This window comes from Camellia sinensis, chromosome 4, assembly GCF_055761805.1.
Source record: "Camellia sinensis isolate YWXY chromosome 4, ASM5576180v1, whole genome shotgun sequence".
Classification (NCBI taxonomy): domain Eukaryota; kingdom Viridiplantae; phylum Streptophyta; class Magnoliopsida; order Ericales; family Theaceae; genus Camellia; species Camellia sinensis.
Window position 1 is genome coordinate 168,983,623 of NC_138964.1, and position 27,253 is coordinate 169,010,875.

Below are 27,253 nucleotides of genomic sequence, written 5' to 3' on the forward strand. Positions count from 1 at the left end.
GGTATGATTGATATTTACTATGTTAATTCGATTCATTGACCAAATTAAGTAATTAATCATAATTTTTAATTGAATAGCTTGTTCACTTCTATAGACACATAGTATTGAAACTCCAATATTTCAATTTTTAGCAAACAAAATTCCACTGATCAGTGATTCAGGCTCCTTGATAAGACACCAAACCACTTTAGCTAGTGGTGACTGTTCACTTTTTTAATTCTCAGATTTTCATAAACTCCCAACTTTTGTGTAGCCTCTGAATGTTTTGTCAATTTGACTATAGCCAAAATTTAACCAAAAGAAAAATCTTTTTACCTCTCATTATAGAAAAATTGACATATACACCATCTGAGCAAAGATTATCAAATTATAATATTTGAAATGGGCCAAAACTTGACTTTGTCATTTCTATTTTGACATCAATCACAAAAGATTGTCTAAAAATTAGCTGGAAAAAAAATAAAAATAAAAAAAGGGAAAGAAAAAAGGGAAAAAAGAAACGTAAACTGAAATAATATGATTTCTAATAATCACAAATGTTGCAGATTCCTTTATTGCATTTCATATTCATATAGGAGGAACATCTTATTCTATTGCCAGGTAGCCAGATCCAATTTAAAGATGGCTAGAACAAAATTAAAAGAAATATCAAAATGAAACAAATTCTGTCTGTATAATTCTTTTCTATAATGGTGAAAATTTTAAAAAATAAAATAAAAATGTCAGGTGTTACTTCCCCAGTGAAATCAATTTCCCACAAGACCAAGACAACACTACAGGAAGGCACTTTTGATGTACTGCAGTAGTCCCAATGGAAAAACCAACAGCACTTACAGTTGATGCAGAAAATAATTATGAGTAACCTACTGAATATATATATATATATGTGCCGTTAATCTAGCAGCCTAATAATGTAATAGGGTTTGCCCTGTGCTTCATAGGGTTTTCCAACAACAAAATTTAATAAAACTGCACAAGAAGAATCAAGAGCATGGAGTGGGATTAACCCTGCTGATCCCCGGACATTGTACTAGGAGTATTTGGAAGCTGACCATCTTTCTTATCCAGTTGTTGATCAACAACCACAGATCCATTCCCGTTTTGGCATGTAGCCAATTCCTTTACCTCTGCCTGAGTGGGAGAGGGAGAGGGAGAGGGAGAGGAAGATGGAGATGGAGATGGAGACGGAGCCATCCCTTCTTCAATAGGAAGGGTTCTCTTTGAGCCCTCCAAAGCAACACCAAGAACTATGTTCTCTTCCAATGGAGGTCTTGATATTGGTGGGGCTTGCGTTAGTCTCTCACTTTCTTGTTTTGATGATTGCGAGCTGGATGGATAATCGCCTAGTTTCTGACCACCAGTATGCGACAAAGAAGCTGCACTGCTCTGTCGAGTGTTTCCCAAACCTGTCTTCTTAGGCTGCTTATTATTAGAGATGTTCTGGGTGGAAGTTGAGCCTACAGCTTTCGAGTTGGAACTTGACACTTCTGCAAACTTGGAATCAGTCTTAGAGGCAGATGTTGATGTTGATTTTGCCATCACTTTATCACCTACCTTACGATCAGGTGTAGGTGTAGATGTAGATGTAGATGTAGATGCCACTGCGGCATTGTCGCCTTTGGTGTCAGAATTTTGCATTTCTCCAGCCTTCATACCAGATGTTTGCACCTCCCTCGCCCTAGAGTCAGAAGATGGATGAGTCTCTTTGGCTTTAGAGTCAGACAATAGTGTAGCTCCTCCACCTTTAGCATCTGTCTTGCCATCGGATGTGGGCCGCACTGCTGGCTTGCTGTCTTGCTGCTCTCCATTTGCGCGCATTGACCGAGTTTGGGTTTTTGTTCTGTCTTCTCCATTGATTTTGTAATGGGGTTCAATCAGTAGCAAAGGACGGTTAGAAGCTGCTGCTCCACCACGAGTGAAGATTGAATCCGAAAATGGTATGTTTTCCAAATCAGGGTCGCTATATATTTTCTGAATTGTACGAATGGGAGTGGCAAGTCGAGCACGGTGATGGCTGATGACTCTCAGAAGATCCAGCAGTATAGCTTCCTGTTTTTTTTTTTCCAAACAAAAAATAAAAAGTCACCAAGGGCATACTCCCGTGTATTGTACATTATAGAATTCAAATGAGATGGCATCTCCCATAAATGACCACAGGAATAGTTGATTGGAATAAGAACTGTTTTACTTGGTTAACGAAAAAGATGACGGCAAAGAAAGGAACTTTTGAAATCTACAACCAAGAACCAAACAGGATTAATACAGCGAGTCTAGAAAACTGGGATAAAAGATCTGAGAACAGAATGGCTCAAGCTTCCTAACAAAGACATCCAGAAATCCAACAACTCACCCCACTCACACCCCTAAACTCACATTTCGTGAATTTCTCTAGAGGAAATTCCCATCTATCCCATAACTGAAAATGAGTATCTTACCCCACACAAAAAATCTGAATCCACTAATAACTTTCAAGTCGCCAACTTCCCCAAGAGAATATGCCAATAACTTTAAAATTACAGGAACAGGTGATGAATTGGACCTAATATTCATGGCTGACAAATCTTTGCATGCATGTATGCTTAAATTAGAATACTTCAAATGCAAATGCCAGTATAAATATCAAACTTCCAACAAGGTTTAGAAAATTTAATGACCTGATCTTAAAATCATACATATATTTTTTTTGATAAATAAAGCAATTTATTATAAAAAGGCATAAAGATGATGCAACCAATACAAATGGTATTCCCAATTAGGGAAACCTGACCCAAGCACTACCCAAGTCATATCATCTAGAACATCTTTAAAAAAAAAAAAAAAATCTGGCTTAATTGTTCTCTCCAACCAACTATACATAACTACAAGAAGCCGATTCTCTAACCAAAGGACACCATAATAAACCTCTTGAAACGTTCGACTATTTCGCTCCAACCATACAAGCCACATCAAGCAAAACGGTGCCAATAACCACACCCGCCGACGTCGATGTCCAATCCAAGCACCCCACCAAGCCCAAAGCTTATCCAACACCCCTTTTGGTTGAACCCAAACAACCCCAAAGAGTGAGTAAATAAAACCCCACAGCCGCGAGGCCACTGGACAATGTAGGAACAAATAATCCACTCATCAGCACAACACATACAACATCGATTCACTAACACATGCCCACGCCTTATCAAATTATCCAATGTGAGATTCCACCCCAAAGCAGCTGTCCACATAAAGAAAACCACCTTAGACAGGACACCCGGGACCCAAACACTCTTCCAAGGAAACACCCTACACACTCCTCCACCAAACCCCAATAGAATGAAGAAACTGTGAACTATCCCCTGGCCCCCACCCCATTCCATACCATAACATCGGACCCCACCCTAGCAAGACCCAAGCCATACAAGAAACCCCACAACTCCACCAACTGAGCCACTTCCCAATCTTGCACCTGCCGTCGCAACTGAATATCCCAAACCATCACACCCCCACCCTCCAAATAAGATGCCACCGTAGCCTCGTAATCAACCACAATGGCGAAGATCAAAGGGAAACGGATCTCCAAAGAAACCTCCCCACACCATCCATCCATCCATCCAAAATCTCACCCTCACTTCATTCTCCACCCGAAATCCTACCCACCTCCAAAACTCCACCCTTCCTAGCCAAATCCCTTTCCACAACCCACACCCATGGGAGCTAGTCACATCCCCAGTAACCCAATCCCCCTTACCCACCGTAGCCTCGTGATCAACCACAATGGCGAAGATCAAAGGGAAACGGATCTCCAAAGAAACCTCCCCACACCATCCATCCTTCCAAAACCTCACCCTCACATCATTCTCCACCCAAAATCCTACCCACCTCCAAAACTCCACCCTTTCCAGCCAAATCCCTTTCCACAGCCCACACCCATGGAAGCTAGTCACATCCCCAGTAACCCAATCCCTAGTAACCCAATCCCCCCTACCCAACCCATGCTTAGAAGCGATCACCCTTCGCCATAATCTATCCTGCTCCACAGCAAAATGCCACGATCACTTCCCTAACAAGGCTCTGTTGAAAGTCACCGATCGCCTAACCCCCAGGCCCCATGCTTGCTTCGATTGACAAATCCTTCCCCAATCAACCAAATGATACCTGAATTCGTCTTCACCACTATCCCACAAGAAGTCTCTTTGAAGCTTTTCCAACCGCTGTGCTACCGACACTAGAATAGCATGTACCGACAGAAATAGGTTGGGATACTGCTCCACCACTCCATCCCACACCCTCTTTGCCTTAAACATAGCCCCCCTAACGGCAGACCCAAATAAGACACTGGCAATCCCGCCACCTTGCAACCCAAGATTGCCGCTAAAACTAGCCAGTGTTGTACCTCCCCAACCGAAATAAGCTCCGACTTCCACAAGTTAACCTGGAGGCTTGACACCGCCTCAAAGCATAGCAACACACATCTCAAGTATCCCACACGCTCCACTTCAGCACCACAGAATATCAAAGCATCATCCGCATACAATAGATGAGATAAACCAATAGTAACCCCCGACACTGATCCCACAACAAAACCTTCCAATAAGCCTACACACACTGCTCTTAAAATCATATATTACTATTGCTCTCATGAATTGGGTAGCATTTTTTTGTGTTATTGGTGTTGTAATCGCACGATCTACAAATCCCACATATTACTATCCTAATTAAATGGAAGTGCAAAAGAAAAGTCCTCTTACCTTGACACACAGGTATTCTTCAAAATGTGAGGTCTTCACGAAGCAAGAGATCAAGATCTGAAAGACATAAGATAAATATCAAGTTCATGCATAGCTGATGGTCAAGTGGCAGCTACTAGAAAACCATTACAGTTTTAAAAAATTATGGACCCATCCATCTAGTTTATTTGCTTTTGTTTTGTTGAGTAAAATCATACATTTTATTTAGATTATCCAGAAATGGCTCCACAAAAGACATTTTATTATATAGTTTTTGGTAATTTAAAATATCAAGAGCGAAGCCTATCAAGAACGAAGCCTTATGATACTGTCACTACAGAAATCCATTGGGATGTGCCATCCATTAGGGCTGTTGTTCATCAATCCGATCTAACAGATCAATCCGTCTGATCCTTGGTGGGGGGTTGAACAAAATGGTGGTGGTGGGGTGACTGAGCAAGTGAATGAGGGTTAGATCCTTTTCTGGTAGGGCTGGGGCAGGGGTGGGAACAAAAATTGTGGATGCATGACAAAAGGGGGAGCCGACAAGGGATTGGCTATGAAAGATTATGTTTAACATTAATCTCTGAAAGTGAACAATACAATATTTGTTTGTAGAATCAATGTAAGAGATAATGGTATAGCATTTAAATGCAACATGATAATATATAATTGGAGGGGAAAATTAAACACATGTTTTGGTAATAATACTTTGGGTTAATTACACCAAGACCTCCTCAACTATTAGAGAATATCAGTTTACCCACTTCATCTATGAACCCGTACATTTTGACCCCTTCAACTATGAAAACTGTACAAACACACCCCTTTTGGAGGTGGCTTGGAAGGGGTGACAGCGATACATTTTTATAGTTGAGGAGGTCAAAATGTATGGATTCATAGACAAAGGGAGGAAATTGATATTCACTAATAGTTGAACGGGCCTTGGTGTAATTAACCCTAATACTTTTTAATAAGGCACTTTGATGCCCAAAAAAAAAAACAAAAAAAATGCTGATATCACCCATTTTATGTTCCCAGAGCTCTCCACCAGTACGAGTGTAGCTGTTATGCAATTATAAACTTAGGGAAACACAGCGTAATTTTGTAATACTAATCAGACCAGCTGTATTTATTCCAATTGCCAGGGAGCTCAATGTAATTTTCCCTCTAATAAAAGTTTTACAATCAATCCTGAACCTGCTAACTGGCCAAAAAATGCTGATTACAAAAATTCAAGTAAAGTAAATGTTCATTAGAGCTGATTTAGTAATCTCAGTGGTCTGCAATCCAAAAGCTATCTTGCGCTTATAGTTCATTTTCAATCAAGGTGAAGCATCATGGTATAGAATCTAGAGATAATCCCTAACTTGCTGCTACTACGGATTTTATCAACTCCGGATAACATAATTCTCTCCTTTGTATTTGAAGTTGAAACTGATAGCTCATTTTTAATATCTGAAATTACTGTCTGTTTTAAAATTTGTCATCCTTCCCTTGATTTATATCACCAACTAAAGGTTGCCGCATGACTTCAAAACTCTTCACGAGTCATTATGAACATTGAAAATTCAGTGCCAGCAAGAACATGAAGCCAAATCTCTGCTATTTTCAACTATAGAATTCATACTTACCAGAAGAAAACAATCTGTAATAATATGATCATTCAGAAAAGACATAACAGTGACAAGAAAATGATGGCCTACGATGATATAACTATCAGTTCATCAGAAGAAGATATGAATGCCAAAGAATTGAGACTAACCAAAAGGGCCTGATTTTCAGGATTAATATTGTCCAGAAATACTCTTCTATGCAACTTCTTGTGTTCTACATGAGGATTCTTTGCCAACACTTTGCGCATATCAGCAACAATGTTCTGCAACACCAAACCATGTATCATGGGAAAGGTCCTATAGCAGCTCTCTAGCTGCATGAATAGAACCATAATTTATTGAGAAATGGTGATCCAGAATAAGCCTTACATTAATCTTGTTCACATCCAAGTGACTAACAGCCAGATGGGTTTTAATACGCCAATGAGTTTTTTGAGTGAGATTTCTCACAACATTAACAGTGAACTTGTGGTTTGGAATGTGAACTGCTTCACGATCTTCACCTCTTACAATTGTTGGTGACCACCACCCCACATGCTGCATGCACAGAAAAGAAAAACGAAATCAAATCACACAAAATAAAAGACCAGTGTCCGCATAAGGGAAACCTCCCAGTATATACTCAAATTTTCAATTTTACAAAACAAATGATTATCATATTTTTGCAGATGTAAGAGAATTTCATTTGTCATATATCGAAAACAAATAAAATCCTCAAAATATGAGAAAAATCATGTACATTATTTTTCTCTTTGTCCTGTTCCTAAAGTTTCTTGCTCTGAGGTGTGCTGAATACTTGAATACAAACCTCAACAGTGCCAGAAACTTCATAGCCTTCAATCTTTGTTTGAATCCATTCATTCACAACAAAAGGCCGGGTTGCATGAATCATTGCACTAGAGAGGAAATTTGTGAATATCTGAGTACATTAAACATCAAATATCAATCTATGCAATAAGCTTTTTTTTTTTAAAAAAAAAAAAAATTATGTTTGAAACAAATTTGACTGCTAGCTCTTAAGCATGCAGGCATTGCAAGGACAATCACAAAAACTACAAGATTACATAGAGCATGAAAATTCAACTACACCTCACGACCAGCAAGTGTCAGCAATACAGTCCCAAGACCTCCAGCAGTGAGCCATTTCTGGGTAGAAAATCCTAGCAACTCCATGAACAATGAAACAGCAGCAACCCATACTGCAGTGTATACAGCTTTGCCAGCAAATTGAAAGCCCATCTGCCAAGAAACAATAAATCTTTATTTGTATACTAAGTATGGTAGCTAGCAGTATCTTTGAGATAATTAGAATTATAAAGACAATTAATTAATCCACATTGCCCATTCCTTCAACGCTTGTGGCGCGGGGGGGGGGGGGGGGGGGGTTTGATCCCCATGGTCTTCACTAGAAGTAAATGTTCAAAAACAGCGAGATCAAGTCAAAAGATAATCATGTGTAGTAAACTAGTAGTTAGGATGGGGCAAGCTCCTCGCAAATACCGAATCTATTAAAGGCTGTCATTCACCCTGATTCCAGTTGTCGCCTGCACTAAGTAACAGTGGGTGATTGTTTTTAAGAAATGAAGTTGGAGAGAAGCCCAAACTGATGAGATTCATCTACTCAATGTCAAGGGGAATTTTGTTGAATAGCCACCACACAGTACACAACAATATACATGCATAAAATAGGTGATAAGATCAAGTTTCAGAATATTAAAGAATTGCTACATACATTTCTTGGATCAGTAGTGTCATTTGTCTCCATGAAGAATTTTTGTGCTTGCTGGATTACACTGCATAGATACAGATATTCAGTTATCATTGAAGCACCAAACAATAAGTACTATAACTTCAAAAACAGTTTTATTTGAACAACATTAAGGAGTCACTTAGTCAAATGATTAAAAACTAGTAACTTTTCATAAGAAAAAGTAACATGATCAAATTAAAAGAGAACTATTTACTTGGTCACATAGCGTAACATTCAAATACAATAGTAGAAATATATATAAAAATAGACCTGATGATGAGGAAATTGACCCAATAATGTGAACTGAATAGATCAAATTAGATATTCTAAAGTAACAACCATTTTAGTAATGATGAAGAGCATGTTGACAAGGCCTTATTGTATGATCAAGGTGAGAATTCGCATTGGGGCGGTTAGCTGTTGAGCCTAATTATAGGTTTCCATATGTTTTGAATGGTGGGTTTGAGTCTTAAATCTGGATTTTATTTGCTGTTTTGGTATTTACTGGTCAGTTGTTTTAAATTCTAGATAGTGGTATAAAGGTTTTAATCCTCATACTTCTATTTTGCAAGTCATAAGACCATTTGAGTGAATGTTTTATTTTTAAAGTCTCATGTGACCATTGGAGGCCAGATTAGTTACTTCATTTAATTTTCTTTCATTGTACGACATAATAGTTCTTGATTAGATTTTAAGAAAGCACTGAGATTGCACTTTTGTTATGGAAACAGAGAAACCAGTCAGTTACCCCTAGTCTTTAAACAGCAGCTAATAAGTATTGATGATATTTTTGGTCCACTATTACAAAAGCCTTTCCACTACTTCCTCGAGGGATTGAGACAAGCCTAATACTATCTTCTGACCTAAATTTATCTTGATCTTCTAATTTGTGTTCTCACTGAAATATTTCTTCTTGTTCATAAGTGGACTGTGTTGAAGAACCCATCAGCAGCCTGGTGGTTTTGGTCACCAAAATCATACTCCAGTGATCATGCATTTTGTCTGAACCAAGATTGTGGAAGATACCACTGTCCCAAGCAGAACTTGTAGCTAAAGTGTAGAGTGTCTAAAATTAGGATAAGGGTTAGAAGAGAGCAAGAAAAGATAAGAGAATACAGCAAATAGGCATGGGTGCTAAAAAACCCTCCACCTAAACACATTTATATTAAAACAATAATACGACAATACGACAAAAGTACCCTTTATATAAAATAACATAAAAAAACACTCGACTATCTAACAGGGGTGATAAGACATATCAGTAGATTCAGTACCACTCACCTTGATAAACAATAAGCAAGAGCCAGCACAGTTGACAATGATCTTATAAAATTCAAGAGCCGTTGCTTAACAATTTTGCTAGCTTCTGAAGGTAGGACCATGGGATCCAACACTCTGCAAGAGAATTAACTATTATCAGTATATTGCAAATCACAACAATGATTGACAAGTGCTATTTGCTTTGAACAGAAAAATGCAACCAATCTCGCTATTCAATAATATCACATTTGTGGCACCTGCAGATCAGTGTTGCTCCGGTCCACAGCAACAAAGGTTGAAGATAAGAGGTCATAACATAATACGTGCCACTCTTTTTCCAACTACTATCATTCTTCTGCAGAATATTATGACATTTGACATTATAAAAGGAAAATACAAAAAGGAACAGAATTAGAAAGAAAGAAATATATCAAAAAGTAAGCTCATACATGGAAGAATACGCTTCTGCCTTGACGCATGAGTGGCCCAAGACCCCATATAGCAACAACAATAATACCTACTGCTGAAACCAACTTAAGTACAATAGGACTACCTTGGAAAGCATTATATGATCTGCATGATATAAGAACATTTTTAAATGTAAGTTCAATGGAACATGGTATATAGAGAATGAAAACCAAGTGCTAGAAGTGATGCCAATTAACTCTGGGCATCATACTCCCTTGTAAAGTCCACATACAAAAGAAAAATCTATATAAAAACTAATACAAATTAAAGCTTTAGTTAACAATGATAGGAGACCAAATATAAATGCAAACAGATGAAATCAGTTGCCACCCCCTCTTGACACTACAACATAGATATCTATCTCCATGAAAAATTCTAATGTAATCCTTGGACCACAGTTTCTAAATAGTGAAACTCCACAAGAAACTATATTGTTGTTAGCAGGCATGCTAAGACAGTACAAAACAACAGACTTTTCAGGAAAACTCCAAAATCTAAGGCTGTGTTTGGTGCAGCTTTGTAATCATAATTTCACCCATCCGTTTACATGCATTGTTTGGATGGAGTTTTGGAAATGTGATTCTACCACATATTTTATAACATATTTCTCTTTCACATTTGGCTACTCTCTCTCTCGTCTTCTCCATTCTGAAAAGCAGAGGATTTTTGAATTTTGGGTCTACCCGGTTATCCTCCCGGACGTTTTCGGATGTCCGGCCAGTCGTCCAACCGGTTGACCGGAACACTGTAAATTTTATTTTATTTTTTTTGCAATTGCCAATCACCAATCGCCACCTGTTATTTGGAAATATATATATATATATATATATTTGTTTTTAATATTTTTTAAATATAGAAATTATTTTTTTAGACCAAAATGGCAATTTTATTTTTTTTTAGTTGAATGTTAAAAAGAGTTTGGTTTTGCGTTTTGAATAGAATTTTCAATAGAGTTTTAAGTTGTGTGTTTGGTTATAAGAAATAAGTTTTTGAATTTGAAAACTCTTTTCAAAACTCATAACCAAACAACTTTTCTCATTTCATATGTCACATCAAAAATTCAAAACTCAATTCAAAACTCTTTTCAAAACTCATAACCAAACAAATTTTCTCTTTTCAAATCATAATTCCAAAACTCACAAACTTAAAATACAACTTTATTCTCAAATCATAATTCTAAAACTCTACCAAATGCTACCAAAATTTTTCAAAGTTATGCCAGATGATCATCTGTTAAAATTCACCTACTACACACCTACCACTACCACCTACTACACACTCACCTACTTCACCTACTCTCCACCTACTCCTCACCTACTCCATACCTACTACACACTCACCTATTCTCTTCCCACATCCTCTCTTCTATATATAGGAATCATTGTAATATATCAATACAATCAATCAATAATATATCAATTTTAACATGGTATCAGAGCAAGGTTGAGAACCTAGTAATTTCGCTTCACCGGCGGGCGGCAGTCTCGCCTTGGCCGCCCGCCGGACCTCTACACATACCTTCCATCCGCTGCCACAAATCCCATAACTGAATCATCGGAATAGTCGCCGTCGTCCACGGCTTCACCGGCAGGTCGAGCTGGCTCATTCAGCTCACCTCCGTCCTCTTCGCCAAGTCCGGCTTCGCCACTTGCGTCATCGATCACCAAGGCCCACGGCTCTCTCCCTCAACCTGATCTCTCTCTCTCTCAACCCTACTTTCTCACAGCATGGTTGTCTCCCCATCTTCTTCCTTCACTACTTCTCTAAACAGTTACAAAACTCTCTCTCTCGAGTTAGAGAGCTTCCATGGCCTGTTCATCAAGCTTTGGCCATGGTGTTGTGTATCTAACTCCGGCGTTGATGCTACGGTGAGCATAACGATGCTGTGCTTCACGTTCATTTGGCATGACGTCCCCTTCCTTCTTCAGAGTCTCTGCCATGGCAGTGTACAAAATGAAACCGATTGAACCTGAGGGTGAAGAGAAACCAGGATGGCTTCCTTCACTCAACTTCTCAACCAGCTTTTTCACTCTCAGTGGTCAACAGAGGATGCTACCCTGTGATCTCTGCTGCGAGGATTTCTGCTCAGTCATACTAGGTGATTATTATATGTGGTTTGTGATGTTGGCAAGCGTGGAAGGAGAAGGAAGCACGTGGAGATGAGTGTGCAACACGTGAGTTGCAGAGGAGCAGCCTTGAGTAGAGAGGAATATTAATCAATTTTTTAATATATCTCTCCCACCACCACAACATCTTTTTCGCATTATTATATCACCTAATCAATACCCTTATGTTTTCCACTGGCAGTGTCCACTTTTGAACCCCCTTCTTTATTTATTTTTTAATCAATTTTTTTTTTGTGCCTTTCACCACCACTTTTGACCCCAAACATTTTTCACCCATCATTTCTCCTTCACCTTTTGCACCCCCACTTTCCTTTTCTTTATTTTATTTTATCTTCTTTTTTCGTTAAAAAAAAAGAAAAAAAAAGAAAAAAAAGAAGACGAAGACGGACTGCACACCAAACTTATTTTATTCATGTCGGGGCTCACCCCGATCACCATTTTACACCAAAAAAAAAAAAACCAAACAAAAACACAACCACACCCACAGTACGAAGACGGACTGCACACCAAACTTATTTTATTCATGTCGGGGCTCACCCCGATCACCATTTTACACCAAAAAAAAAAAAAACCAAACAAAAACACAACCACACCCACAGTGGGATTTTTTCTTTTCCCTTCTCTACTCTACTGCAGGTCTCTTCTTCTTACTTTTATCTTGGGTGTCTCGTGCCAGTTCGGTCTCCGTGCTTCCTAATCCACCGAGCACGTTCACTCCCCCCTGCTCCTCCACTGCAGCATATGGCGGCCCTCTAAATCGGAACATAACGGTGGCCTTCCGCTTCAGCTCCTTATTTTCCGCCTTTAGCACACTTATCTCTGCTCGCGCATCCTTATACATGCGTTGGAGCAGAGCCAGTTGGGCGTTTAATTGCTGCACCTCATTTGTCCTACTCTGCAGCCGGTGCGACAGGTTTGTGACCGCCGTCATGGTCTCCACACATGACTTTAAAGTATACTGATTGGCCTCAATATCAGTTTGCACCGCCATTTTTTGCTCCACCGACCGCATCGGAAAGTTCAACGGAGCAAACCCAGAGGCGCTTGGTTGAGGTTCACTGGCCACCGCACCAGTTATCTCTCTTGTTGACTCGTTGAGGTCGGGAAAGAGAGTGAGCAGACCACGGGACACAGAGGCCATATTCTGGGTAGCTGAACGGGAAGACGAGGCCATGTTATGGTTGCTGAGTGTTTCAGAGACGGGTTGGTTACAGAGTATTACAGAGTTTCTCTCTCAGAGAACGAAGAGGTTTCAACTAATTTGTTATGCTTCCAAGCACAGCCTCCGCCTCAGTTTATAAAGACCCTGACGCAGAGGCAGACACGCGCATCATGTGCCGCTCGGCGCTCGCCGACAACATGGGCGCGCCTTTTGATGGCACGTCTTTTGATGGCACGCCTTTTGATGCATTGGGCACACCTTTTGAGGGTGCGACTTTTTAGGGGTCCGACAAGACTCTGTAAACTGTCCCGACATTGATTCCGGTTAGCTCCTTCATGGGTCCGACAAGACTCTGTAAACTGTCCCGACATTGATTCCGGTTAGTTTCTACAAGGGTCCAGCAAGACTCTGTAAACTGTCACAACAACTGTCACCACATTGTCTGCTACAACGGTCCGACATGACCCTATAAACTATCTTTTACATCGGTCTGACACCACCATACAGTGTCCTCTACAACGTTATGACACCCCCATACAGTGTCCTCTACAACGTTATGACACCACCATCCAGTGTCTTCACCAATGGTCTGACACGACCATACAGTGTCTCCTATCCTCTTTTATTTTTATGTATTTTCTTGTTTTGTTACTCTCTCCAAACTCAAGTTGGTTAGTTCCTATCCCCCTTGAGTTTGCAGGTGAAGCTTGGGTAACCAGCTTGGGGAATGATAGAATATCACCCCCTATTTATAGATTAAGATTAGGGTTTACAAGAAATGCAATTACAAGATGATCCCCCTGAGTGCTATCCCTGAGTGCATAAAATGATTACAGACAGACCCTAGTGTATCTTTCGGCTACCTTTCGGCTAATATAATATCACTTAATATAATATGCTAACACTCCCCCTCAAGCTAGTGCGAAGATATCTCTCATGCCCAGCTTGACTAATATGTCATGAAATGGTTTAGTGCCAATCCCCTTGGTGAGAATGTCAGCAAGTTGTTCACCAGACTGGACAAAGGGAGTACAAATGATACCACTAGTGAGTTTCTCCTTAATGAAGTGGCGATCAATCTCAACATGTTTTGTCCTGTCATGTTGAACTGGATTGTGAGCGATGTTGATGGCGGCCTTATTATCACAGTATAACCACATGGAGTCCGTTTGATCAATACCTAGATCACGCAACAATAATTTGATCCATAAAAGTTCACACACACCTTGTGCCATAGCTCTAAACTCAGCTTCTGCGCTGGACCTGGCAACCACATTCTGTTTCTTACTCCTCCAAGTAACTAGGTTGCCGCCAACAAATGTGCAATACCCTGAAGTTGATCTCCTATCAGATACTGATCCAGCCCAGTCAGCATCTGTATAGGCTTCTACACGAAGATGATCATACTTTGAAAAATACAGACCCTTACCAGGAGCAGACTTCAAATACCTCAAGATTCTCATGACAGCCTCAAGGTGAATCTGATGAGGAGCATGCATAAACTGACTAACTATACTGACAGCAATAGCAATATCAGGACGGGAGTGAGATAGGTAAATGAGCTTACCCACTAGTCGTTGATAGCTCCCCCTATCCACAACTTCTCCTCCTTCATCATCCCCTAATTTCTGATTGGGTTCCAGGGGGGTGGCACATGCCTTGCAGCCAAGCATCCCAGTTTCCTTCAACAGGTCAAGCACATATTTTCTCTGTGAGATAAATATCCCATCCTTAGAGCGAGCAACTTCAATTCCCAGAAAATACTTCAAGCTGCCCAAGTCTTTGATTTCAAACTCTTTAGCTAAATATTTCTTCAACAGAGGTATTTCCCCACTATCATTGCCTGTAAGAACTATGTCATCTACATAAACAATAAGTGCTGTAGTCTTACCGTGTGAGGAATGTTTCACAAACAATGTGTGATCTGCCTGACTTTGTTTGAAGCCATATTTAAACATAGCCTGAGTAAATCTCTCAAACCAAGCCCTTGGAGACTGTTTGAGACCATATAATGACTTTCGAAGTTTGCATACTTTGCCTTCTGTTTGATGATCCTTAAAACCCGGAGGGATGTCCATATATACTTCTTCTTCGAGGTCACCATGAAGAAAAGCATTCTTGACATCAAACTGATAAAGCGGCCAATCCAGATTAGCTGCTAGAGAGAGAAGTATTCTGACTGAATTCATTTTAGCCACGGGTGCGAAGGTCTCCTGATAATCAATGCCATATGTCTGAGTAAACCCTCTTGCCACAAGTCTTGCCTTGTAACGCTCAATAGACCCATCTGCTTTGTGTTTCACAGTATATACCCATTTACATCCCACTGGTCGTTTGCCCGGAGGTAACTCAGTCAATTCCCAAGTGCCATTCTTCCTAAGTGCTTTCATTTCCTCAATCATGGCTAGTTTCCATTCAGAGGTAGCAAGAGCATCCTGAAAATGGTTAGGAATGCTAACAGAGGAAATATTGGACACAAACGCTCTGTATGAGGATGACAAATGAGAGTATGATACAAACTGTGAGATAGGATGTTGAGTACAAGATCTCACACCCTTCCTCTTGGCAATAGGAATATCAAGATCAATGGACTCGAGAGATTCAAAGTTACCTCGACTCTCATCAGAAGCAGGAGATGGCAGTGGGGTAGCAGAAACGGTCCCGTGTATCCAGTTAACTTGTTTTCTGTCTATGTCCCGGACATAAACATGCCCATCCGTATTCTTGGTGACAGTGGGTTCTAGAGTCCCAGTAGAAGAGGGTGGTGCAAGAACAACTGGTTCCTCCATAGGAAGCACAGTAGTAGCGGGTGGTGCAAGAACAACTGGTTCTTCCATAGGAGGCACAGGACTCACTTCACACCAAGGCTCCCCCGGAAATGAGGACGGTGACACCGGAGAGGACAAGAAATAGGACTGGGATTCAAAGAAAGTGACATCCATGGACACAAACCACTTACGAGAAGAAGGATGGTAACATTTATACCCCTTTTGAGTAGGAGAGTAACCAAGGAAAACACACTTGAGGGAGCGAGGGTCCAACTTACCACGAGAGGGAGAGTGATTATGGACAAAACAGACACAACCAAATATTTTGGGAGGAATAGAAAACAAGGACGAAGAACCAAGGAGGACATGAAGCGGAGCCTGTTTGTCCAAGACCTGGGTAGGGAGACGATTAATAAGATGGGCAGCGGTGAGAACAGCGTCACCCCAATAGGGCCGAGGGACATTCATAAAAAAACACATACACCGAGCCATGTCAAGAAGGTGCCGATTCTTGCGTTCGGCCACCCCATTTTGTTGAGGGGTATTGGTGCAAGAGGTCTGATGGATAATGCCATGAGTAGAGAAATATTGTCCTAACCCAGAATCTATGTATTCCCCGCCATTATCAGAACGAAATATTTTGATAGTGGCCCCAAACTGAGTACAAATCATCTTATGAAAAGTGCGAAACACAGAGAAAACCTCACTCTTATCTTTCATGAGATACACCCAAGTAGCACGAGAAAAATCATCAATAAATGTAACAAACCAGCGATGACCTTTCACAGACAGAACACGAGAGGGACCCCAAACATCAGAATGTATTAATGAAAAAGGAACGGAGCTTTTATTCAAACTGGGAGCAAAAGAAGCTCTATGTTGTTTTCCAAGTTGACAAGACTCACAAAGAAATTCAGACACATGATGTTTTGCAAAACTAGAAGGAAATAAATGCTTAAGTAAATGAAAGGAGGGATGCCCAAGACGCCGATGCCACAGCCATAAATCAGCGGGGGTAGTAGAAGACGTGGTGGAAGAATAAGCAAGTTTGTCCGGTTGATCGAGGAAGTAGAGACCATTTTCTGCACTACCACTGCCAATCGTCCTCCCCGTGACAAGGTCCTGAAAAAGACAATGATCATGAAAAAACGTCACGCTACAATTCAAATCTTGGGTAAGACGACTTAAAGATAACAGATTAACAGAAAACTTGGGAACATGGAGAACAGAAGATAGATGTATGGTAGGAGTGACTTGGACTAAACCTTTTCCAGAAATGGAAGAAACAGTACCATCGGCAATCCTAACTTTGTCCTGACCTGAAGAGGGCTTATAGACAGAGAAAAGATCAGAGGAGCCAGACATATGATCTGAGGCACCAGAATCAATAATCCAAGGCAATGATGTATGACACAGGAAAGCACAAGGAGAAGATGCTAAGTTACCTGAGCGGGCAAAGGACGAGGAAGCGGTACTGAGAGTAGTAGAAGATCGGCGGTCCAACAATTGGCGCAAAGCATCCTCTAGTTCAGTATCAGAAGTTGGGGTAACAGAAGTAGATTTAGACTCAAGGGTATCAACGGTACTTGACTGATGAGCCCGGGAATATGAACCACGTCCTCTAGATTGGCCTGACCGACCTCCTCGAGAACCAGACCGATCACCTCGACCCCCGGATGGAGTCCCATGAAGCTTCCAACACGTCTCACGAGTATGCCGCGGCTTCTTGCAATAATCACAGAATACAGACTCCTTATTAGCAGACGAAAGAGGCAGGCTGAGGCCATCTCGAGGAGTAGACAGTAATGCGGAACGGTCAGTAGAGACAGTGGACATCATGGCAGACCGGCGACTCTCCTCATTTTGTACATAGGCAAATGCCTCCTGAAGTGAAGGAAGAGTATCCATACTCAAAACTCGACCCCTAACTGGATCATATTCCACATTTAAGCCGGCCAAAAATTTAAAGACCCGTTCCCGGGCGATGAACTTTTTGTACCCAATAGAATCAGTAGGGCAAACGGGCTTATAGTCTTCCAGGTGGTCAAGGCGTTTCCAGCCGTTGGTAAGGAAAGTGAAGTATTGAAGAACAGTTTGCTCCCCCTGAAGTGAGCTCTCAATAGAGCGGCGCAACTCAAATGCCTGTGAAAAATTTCCTTTGCGGGAATAGGTAACAGCCACAGCCTCCCAAATGTCCTGGGCGGTTTCCATAGACAAGTAGCCCTCACCAAGTTCTGGAACCATCGAATGGATAAGCCAACTCATAATCAAAGAGTTGGTAATCTCCCATTGGTCATATCCTGAGTCAGTGGTACTAGGTGCCTGTATCCTGCCATCAATATACCCCATCTTTCCTCTGCTTTTCAAAAACAAAGTCAAACTTTGAGACCATGCTAGGTAGTTTTGACCATTAAATAGAGAGGTGGTGATTTTCAGACTAGGGTTGGGGTTCTCAGTCATGGTAGTAGGTAGAATGGGACTCTCACTCTTTGGTGTTTGAGAAGAAGGAGACACACTGGTGGAATCTGTCATGGATACAATACTACCGAACCCGCAACAAAACTAGTGATAATCACAAACCCGGAAGGTGGTAGTGAGATAACAGGCACAATGACTACTATAAAGACAAAACAAAAAAAAAAAAAAAAAAATTAAGAAACCATTCTTCTTCTTTTTTTTTTTTTTTGTTTTTTTTTTTCTTTGTTTTTTTTTTTCTTTGTTTTTTTTTTTTTTTTTTGTTTTTTTTTTTGTTTTTTTTTTTTTGTTTTTGTTTTTGTTTTTTTGTTTTTTTTTTTTGTTTTTTTTTTTTGTTTTTTTTTTGGGTTATATATATATATATATATATTGATTTATTTATATAAACATGTATTTATATATATAAATATATATGATCAGGTTATATTAATATATATCAGCATATATATACATATATTTATATATATCAAGGGTGTGAGATACCAGAGTGACGAAGGCGAGGGAGATGAGGACGACGAGGGCGATGGCGGAAGGCGAGGGAGATGAGGACGACGAGCAGACGAGCAGACGAAGCAGACGAGCAGACGAGCAGACGAAGCAGAGACGAAGCAGACGAGCAGACGAAGATGAAGACGAAGCAGACGAGCGGAGGGACGAAGATGAAGCAGAGGACGGCTGAAGGAGATCAACCCAGTAGATGATCCAACTAGGTACGTTTTGAACCCTAACCCTAGAGGTGTAGCTCTGATACCATGAAACTTGGGTAACCAGCTTGGGGAATGATAGAATATCACCCCCTATTTATAGATTAAGATTAGGGTTTACAAGAAATGCAATTACAAGATGATCCCCCTGAGTGCTATCCCTGAGTGCATAAAATGATTACAGACAGACCCTAGTGTATCTTTCGGCTACCTTTCGGCTAATATAATATCACTTAATATAATATGCTAACAGCGGGGGGCTGTTAAAATTCACCTACTACACACCTACCACTACCACCTACTACACACTCACCTACTTCACCTACTCTCCACCTACTCCTCACCTACTCCATACCTACTACACACTCACCTATTCTCTTCCCACATCCTCTCTTCTATATATAGGAATCATTGTAATATATCAATACAATCAATCAATAATATATCAATTTTAACATCATCGTCTTTCTTGAAGTCATTGAATTCATTCCCAAAGCACACAGATGGCATTGCTTTTAATTGGTACAAATGTGGCATTATGCAAAGACATCAAGTTAATATTCACATCAGTTTACAAGGACAAGAGCATTAATTAAACTGCTAGAAATAAGTGCATCTCTTATAATAATAAAAAAATCTTTATATTAGTTAGTGGTTAATAATTTCTCCACTATGATTTTCTAATGGAAGAAAGTCATTTTAGTCACTGAAAGTAAGGCAAAATTGGTTTCTAACACCTTGCTTTTGAAACTCTGACCATAAGTGGACGCTCTCTTCCAAAACAATTGTAGTTCACACAAAGCAACAGGGATAAAAGGCGAAAATAAATAAACTGATGTATAAATTGTGCATGAACATGAATACATATGTACATATCCAAGAAGAAATATGAACATTATGCATTAATAAGGATGAGCACAAGCATATGCATGTGAGTTAATCAGAAGAAGAAAAATGACCTTGTGAATGCAATAGCAGCATTCTTCATACAAGAAATTTCAGAGACTTTGCCTGGATTCAGCAAAGAATAGCACTTAAACATATTATGTTTAAATTGGATCGAACATATTGGCTTGCGTAGACTGCCTGAAAGATGTATTCTCCTTGGATCCTGTCGCTGAAAGTACAAACCAAAAATTAATGCTGAGGTTATTTTTCATTATAGAGATTAAGAAATGTTGAAACAACATCATTTGAAGAATTCCAGTTGCCACCTTGCAACCATTTAAAGAATGTGAAGTAACTACTAAAAGTTTTTGTGACAAAATAGAATGCGCAAAGATTCTGTTTCCCAAAAAAATAATTACATTTTTTTTCTATTTTGTTGGGGAAGGGCAAGCAGGCATTTTAATTGTTACTAGAGAACTCAAGATGCCATGACCTGCCATACAGAACAGTAAGAAAATGGAGCCTACAAAATGTAATACTTAGAAATTAAGTAATGGTATTGACAAGCTGCAAGAACATCAATTAATAGAGGTTATGTTACACATTCATCCTCCAACTGTACATTAAGCGCTGAACTCATGTAAAGTATTAAAGGTAGCAATGCCTCTGGTAAGACTTTAAATAAAAATAGCTTATGATCAATTCATACATTGGTTAATATCGAACAGTATTGGCCAATATATTGATAAATAACCGTATTGAAAGTCCAAAATCCCGATACGTAACAGTTGATATTTACAACCCTGGCAGGTACACAATGTTAGATTTGCTAGCAGAGAAATGAGGCGAGAGATAAATGCATGAGAGAAAGAAAAGGTGAGAGCATGCAGCCGTATCTCACTTCCTCACCTCTAATTTTCTTCCTCATGGCCAGATCTTGGATGGCAATCCCCTGACGGATATGTTCTCTCCTGAAACAGTGGATTATTTGCAATATACAGAGCATCTTGGCCATCACAAAACAACCACATAGACCCATTAGTTTTAAAACCCATCTCTTTTAAAAGTGATTTTACCTACATCATCTAACATGTATGAGCAATTGCTCTATACTCTGCCTAAGCACTTGACCTTACTACAACATTTTGCCTCTTACTCTTCCATGTAACAAAATTACCGCCACCAACTGTACAGCAGCCAACTATAGACCATGTATCCAAGTGATCTCAATCCCAATCAGGCTGACAATAACATACAACATCAATAGAATAGGATGGTCTGAGCACCAAACCTCTCCCTGGAGCCACCTTTAAGGTACCTCAAAATTAGACAACATTCCAATGCTGCTGTTTTGGACTTTGCATGAACAGACTGCAAATGATAGCAAATGTCATATCTGGTCATATCACAGTCAAGTTTATCAGTTTTCCTACCATCTTCTGCATTTTCCTGGATCATCAAACACCTTGCCTTCATCTCTATCAAGTTTTACGTTGGCATCCATAGGAGTATCAGTTGATCTAATCCCCATCATACTTTTTCCTCAAAGAAGATCAATTGCATATTTATGATGTGATGGTGAAATTCCAACATTTGACCTTGCTACCTCAATTCCCAATAAATACCTCATTCAGCCTAAATCTTTCGTATGAAAATGTTTGCTATGGTGAAATTTAAGTAAATTAATTCCTTCAAGTTCAGTACCATATTAAGTCACCAATTGTCATAAAGGCTTAAGGTGTTAGGAAATGGACCAAGCAATGTTAATTAAGTTATCACACAACCCTCTCACATGCAACCCCATCTCCCATGTGAAGAGGCCAACAGACCCAACTGAATAGTGCCTGATAACTGGGAGACTAGGTAATGCTAATGCAGGACAGCGTTGTTAAGGGCTGGTCTGGGGCTGTGAAAATGCTGAAATTTAAGAAAGAAAAAAAGGGAAAGAAGGAGATAGTTCTAGGAATCACTCCATTCCTAGAGGCCTTAGGCATCACACCTTGGGTTAGGGTTACATCACACAAACCTAAAGAAGCTTCAAAGTTTTGAAAATTCTATAAAATATCATCTCTATTAAATAAGAAGTATTACATGACTTTATATAGAACTAGCAGACTTCCTAAACCAACTACAATTAAAAAAGGAAACTAGTAAAATACTTTTGACTTCTAAAATTTATTTAAGACCTATAAATAAAAGTAATTAAATAACTTGACCCACAAGATGACCCATGGGCAACCCGCCAAGCCACATCTATAAATTCTTCAAATTACGATAATACCCCTAATCTTGAAAACTTTATAAAACTGAACCAAAACAGAAAACTCAAATAAAACACAAATCGGACTTAAAACGACTCAAAATCATATTATGCATGTTTCCATGTGGTTTTAGTCTTGAATGCGAGCAAGTTCCATGATTCCTTGCATCTTTGAATTTGCTTTTCCTGGAGTGTCATATGGTTTGCATCATTAGGAGAGCAAACACAGATTACAAGACTCAAAACCAGGACGACCTCTTGAGCTCTGACCATGCTAGAAATGCAAGAAAAAGAAATACTCGAGAGGTAGAAAAGGTGAGAAGTGAGAGTATGCAGCCCTATCTCACTGCCTAACCTCTTTTTACTTGCAATGAAAAGACATAATTGACAGTGAAATAAGAATGACAGAAAAGCTTAACCAATAAATGAAGTTTCTACAATAATGAACAAAAATGGGTGGATTTTTTTCTTCTTTTTCTGTCGCCAATAAAATCATACATCCAATAAGTAAAATCTCCAATAGGTTTAAGTTGCAACAAAAGAGAATTACAGAAGCATCAATTAGAGAGTACAAATTCTAAATTTCAAAGCACAAAGAACCATACCAAAGCAACTGATGAAAAATTGGCTTTCAATAAATTTAATTTTTTACTTCGCATCACACTCTGCAAAGATATAAATATTCACATGACTGATAAGAACACAAGAAAAATTCAGAAAAAGGTAAAAATAAAAAGAAAAAATAGGAGAAATACTTGCATACCAGTTTATTGCACTCAAGGTTCTTGCATATTTCCAATTCATGGGACACTTGCAAAGAACCAGTAACAGCCATCACTATAGAAGCTATATAAATAATAAAATGCCGCTTGTAGCATAAGAAGATAATAAACTCAAAACGATACAACCCTTGTATCACCAGCAATATGCAGATCAAATAAAATCCGACTACCTCGCAGCTCAAATACCTGATATAGTAAAGTAAAACATTCAGCCAGCACAAAAGATAATAAGTAGCAGCCAAACAAAATGTCTAACACTCTTAACTGCATCATGTATTTCTGCATAGTAATTCCTACAAGGGATTTACAAGTGTGTGTGTGTGTGTGTGTGTGCACGTTTGTATAACAACATACTGTTAAAGAAACAAGGGGGAAGCTTTAGTTGTACCATAAAAATCGCCTCAACATTGAAAATAAGCAACTTATTTCCACTGGAATGTGCATACACCACTCAATTCAAGGTATTAAATCAACAGTTGCAATCAAACAAAATGTTGCTGACTCTGAACTCCACCATGTATTTATTAGGATTGTAATTCGAGTGGGCCCAACCAGAGCAACTCAAGTCCAATCCGCAAAATTTTAAGACTTGGGCAATATAATTTCAAATTTGGTCAAGGTCTCTATTAAAATTTGCCAACCCAAATCAAACTCAGTCACAGCTTGGACAACGGCTCTCACAATCCGAATTTTATTGCTTACATATATATATATATAATAAATAAGAAATAAATCAAACCAAACCAAACTAAGCCTTCTGTCCCAATCAAGTAGGGCCGACAACAAGAATCCTATAATAAACAAGAAATGTGGGTGCCTCTATTCACACATCATCTTTCATCTCAAGGCACGCCATTAATTAGTTTATTTTTTATTACTATATGAATCTAATGTAAAATGACTACAAAGGACAAAGAGTTATGATACACACCTTACGTAAAATTACCATAAAGGACAATAATGAATACAATACACACCTCTCTTCTGAAACGTTACTTATGTAATCTTCTCTCTCAAGAAGCCAAAAATCCTGAAACAAAAACCAAAAACCCTTATAGAAACAATAAAAAATATACGTATTATTGAAGATTTTGATTGGATTAAATGATGGATGCATTTGACAATATTGGTTTGGAACAATGGAGCACGGAAAAGATTAGTTTTTCATTTTTTTTATTGATTTTTGTGTACTTGTCGAGTGATAAACCGTTTGTATTCGTTCAGATACCCAGATTTGAACAATGTACTCATGTTCGACTATCTACAACCGAACAAGTTCTAATTGTTCGATTTTCTAGTGTCGAGCATAGTCCACATGTTCGGTTAATAAGTTCCGAACTTATAGCATTTGTTCGGTTTTCAACCGTCGAACTTTTGAATTTAGCTCGACTCTATACATCTGAACACTTATAACAATTTTTTTTTTGATTTTTTCAAAATTGTGCATCCATGGAATGCAGTAATGTTGGATCTGAAGAGAATGGATGGGGTCATGAACTAGAGAAGAATGGAGTGACGTTGTCTTCAGCACGAATGGAGACCAGTTTAGATTGGTTCCCAAACCTCTGGGATGATAATGAAACAGAGAATGAAGGGGGACGTTGTGTGTGTTTTTGAAGTGGAGGTGTAGAATATGGAAGATTGAAGATTGTGGGTGAGGTGTGTGAGTGAAAAAGGGTAAAGATGGAAGATTGTGGTGTCTATTGAGCAAAATTTTCATTTATCAAATTACTAAAAGTGTGCTGTGAGTAGTGGCGTGCCTTGAGATGAAAGGTGGTGTGTAAATGGAGACACCCAAGAAATGTACATATAATAAGTTAATTATTATCCCACCATTAGATCAAATCATAGTAATATTATCAATTCTACTACTAAGTACATATAACTCAAACTAATTTGTTATTATGTTATGTTCCATTTCTTTAAAATATTTTGAGATATTTTTCTTCTTTTGGCAAAAATAAAAGTGGGACTAATAGTCAAATACACATAATTTCGGGTCATATAATCGACGGCTATATATTTCACGCTAACAGTGCAATCCCCTTATGCAGTCCGTCCGTCCAAACAAGAAACCCTTAACATTATAAAATCTTTCATTTGGTGAAGGGGGCAATTGGACAAAGAAAAAAATAAATAAATTGAAGAAAGAAATTGAAAAAAAAACACTGATTCACATAGATATGTGTGTGAGTGTGAGAACAACCTCAGAACGAAACTTGAGGAATAATAATTGAGCGTATGCTGGCAATTTCGAGTTGGGGGTTAGTACAAGAAGAGAAGAGATAGAAAAGATTGAAGATGAATTTAAGAATCAAGACAACAACACACACACACAGAAAAGATTGAAGATGAATTTAAGAATCAAGACAACAACACACAGCGTTACCTGGCTGAAAAGGCACCAACGATCAAGTCACCAAGGAACGTACAATCCGACGTCGCAAGCCAAGTGCTTCTTCTCCAAAGCGAGTTTTGTCGAGAGAGAGGGAGAGAGAGAGAGAGAGAGAAGAGAGAAAATGACTGGTGCAGTGCTTAACGCCACGGGCGAAAAAATAAATGCTTACCCCAAATATATACTAGTAGTCCGTGTGTGATGCACGTGATAATCACTTAAAAAAAAAAAAAAAAAAAAAATTGTTATTTAATTATATTTCTTAATATTTTTATTTAGTTTGTGTATATAAATTTTATATCATATCATTAAAAATATTAAATATTTCACATTATTAAAAAAATTTAAAAACTATCATACACTAAGAAAATCATAGCATATATAATAGCTAATTTATCTAAGAATTATTTCAGACAACCAAAAATAAAGTAACAAAGACATATTATAATTAATCACAATAACTAATATATTAAATAAAAGTAACACTAATTTTGTTTAATCAATAATAGATATTACATTAATCATCTCATATAAAATAATAAATTAAAATAAAATTAATTTTAATTCCCATTATATTCAGTTAGTGGTTAAAATTTTTTTACATGCTATTTGTTTTTTTGGTTATATTGATTCATTAAACACATATGGTTTGGAATGATTAAAAATAAAAAAAGGTTTGGAAACACATTAAACTTGAATTGACAAACACAAAGAATATAAATATTTAAATTATTCAAAAAAAATTAACATTTTAAATATGAGATATTTTCCATTTGTTCAAACTCTGAATCTAAATAAAAATAAAAAATAAATGAAAAAATTTGTGGTTTAGTTTTCAAAGGAAATGAGTTTCTAAAAATAAATTTAATCATAAGTTATTTTAACAGGATAATCAATAATGAAAAATCAACTGATGAATACATTTAAAGTACAAACCCATATCCAATAAATTTTGATGTGTTCTTCATTTTCAATCTAACATCTGCACCAAAAAAAATTAAACACAAATAATCAATAAGTGAGAGAGTTACAAATTGATAGTAATAGCACTTTTATAAATATATAAACAAAAAAAATCTCAATTAAATGACATATTATTAACAAAAAGAAAGAAATAAGGAAAAATACAGATTGTAAGAAAAAAATTTAAAAATAAAATAATAATATCCATTTATATAAACTCACTTTCTCACAAATGCAAAAACTCATGCAAGTACACAATTCAAATGTAAAGCAAATATTTAGGATTTTTAGGCACCGAAAGGTATCAGAAATGGCTCAATGTTGATTGTTTTCCTTTCAATCTTCTGTTCATTGTTTCTTTTGCAGGAACTTGTTTTTATATTGAAAAGATTATGCTTAAACAATATATATACATATATATATATATATATATATGGAATTCTATCATATTTAAAATTTGTATGGATAATTAATTGATGGTTTTAAAAGATAAATATTAAGCTCAACTTGAAGATAAACTTTAAAAAGATTAAGTTGAAATATATGAAAATTCTATAACACTCTAAAAAAAGATAAATATAGATCGTTAAAAAAATTATCTTCTTTTTTATCCCAATCTTAATATTTTTTTATTTAAATATTTTGTTATCTTTTATTTGAATTTTCATTTTGCAATTCAAATCTAAATAGTTATATTTTTATTTTTGTATATTTCTTTATCTCTATTTTTTTTTTGTTATTCATATATAAATAATTACCTTTTTATTTTAAAAATATTTGACTCGTAATATTTTTTTATTTAAATATTTTTTAATTGTTCATATATAAATAGTTAAATTTTTATTTTTAAAATTAATTGACTCGTAATATTTGTTATTTAGTTATTTTTTTTATCTTTTATTTGACTCTTTATATGATTGTGTGGTTGAAATT

The 27,253-nt window shown here is 37.9% G+C and overlaps 1 protein-coding gene across 9 annotated transcripts; it reads right to left on the reverse strand.

Annotated features, from left to right (window-relative positions):
- Positions 1–654: 654 nt before the first annotated feature.
- On the reverse strand, positions 655–25,541 carry LOC114296224 (mechanosensitive ion channel protein 2, chloroplastic). Of its 9 annotated transcripts, XM_082866905.1 has the most exons (17): positions 25,352–25,510; positions 23,940–23,992; positions 22,944–23,148; positions 22,786–22,845; positions 20,830–20,891; positions 20,630–20,723; positions 19,992–20,149; positions 9,779–9,902; positions 9,587–9,684; positions 9,351–9,464; positions 8,052–8,112; positions 7,409–7,558; positions 7,128–7,238; positions 6,689–6,856; positions 6,469–6,582; positions 4,725–4,781; positions 655–2,049 (listed from the first exon to the last, which is right to left on the reverse strand). In XM_082866905.1, exons 7-17 carry the CDS (start codon positions 20,072–20,074, stop codon positions 1,003–1,005), a joined length of 2,127 nt encoding a protein of 708 aa, XP_082723031.1. In that variant the 5' UTR covers positions 20,075–20,149; positions 20,630–20,723; positions 20,830–20,891; positions 22,786–22,845; positions 22,944–23,148; positions 23,940–23,992; positions 25,352–25,510; the 3' UTR covers positions 655–1,002. The 9 variants fall into 9 exon arrangements, with proteins under 9 accessions (XP_082723031.1, XP_082723030.1, XP_028096309.2 ...); XM_082866904.1 differs by lacking the exon at positions 20,630–20,723 and having other exon boundaries at positions 25,352–25,491; XM_028240508.2 differs by lacking the exons at positions 20,630–20,723; positions 20,830–20,891 and having other exon boundaries at positions 25,352–25,541.
- Positions 25,542–27,253: the final 1,712 nt, after the last annotated feature.

Coding starts and splice junctions, on each gene's coding strand:
- LOC114296224 (XM_028240508.2), bottom strand. CDS start 23,015: ATGGCTGTTACTGGTTCTTTGCAAGTGTCCCATGAATTGGAAATATGC. Junction 9,685..9,778: donor GCAGAAGCGTATTCTTCCAT/GTATGAGCTTAC, acceptor AATATTCTGCAG/AAGAATGATAGTAGTTGGAA. Junction 6,583..6,688: donor TGGATGTGAACAAGATTAAT/GTAAGGCTTATT, acceptor TTGGTGTTGCAG/AACATTGTTGCTGATATGCG.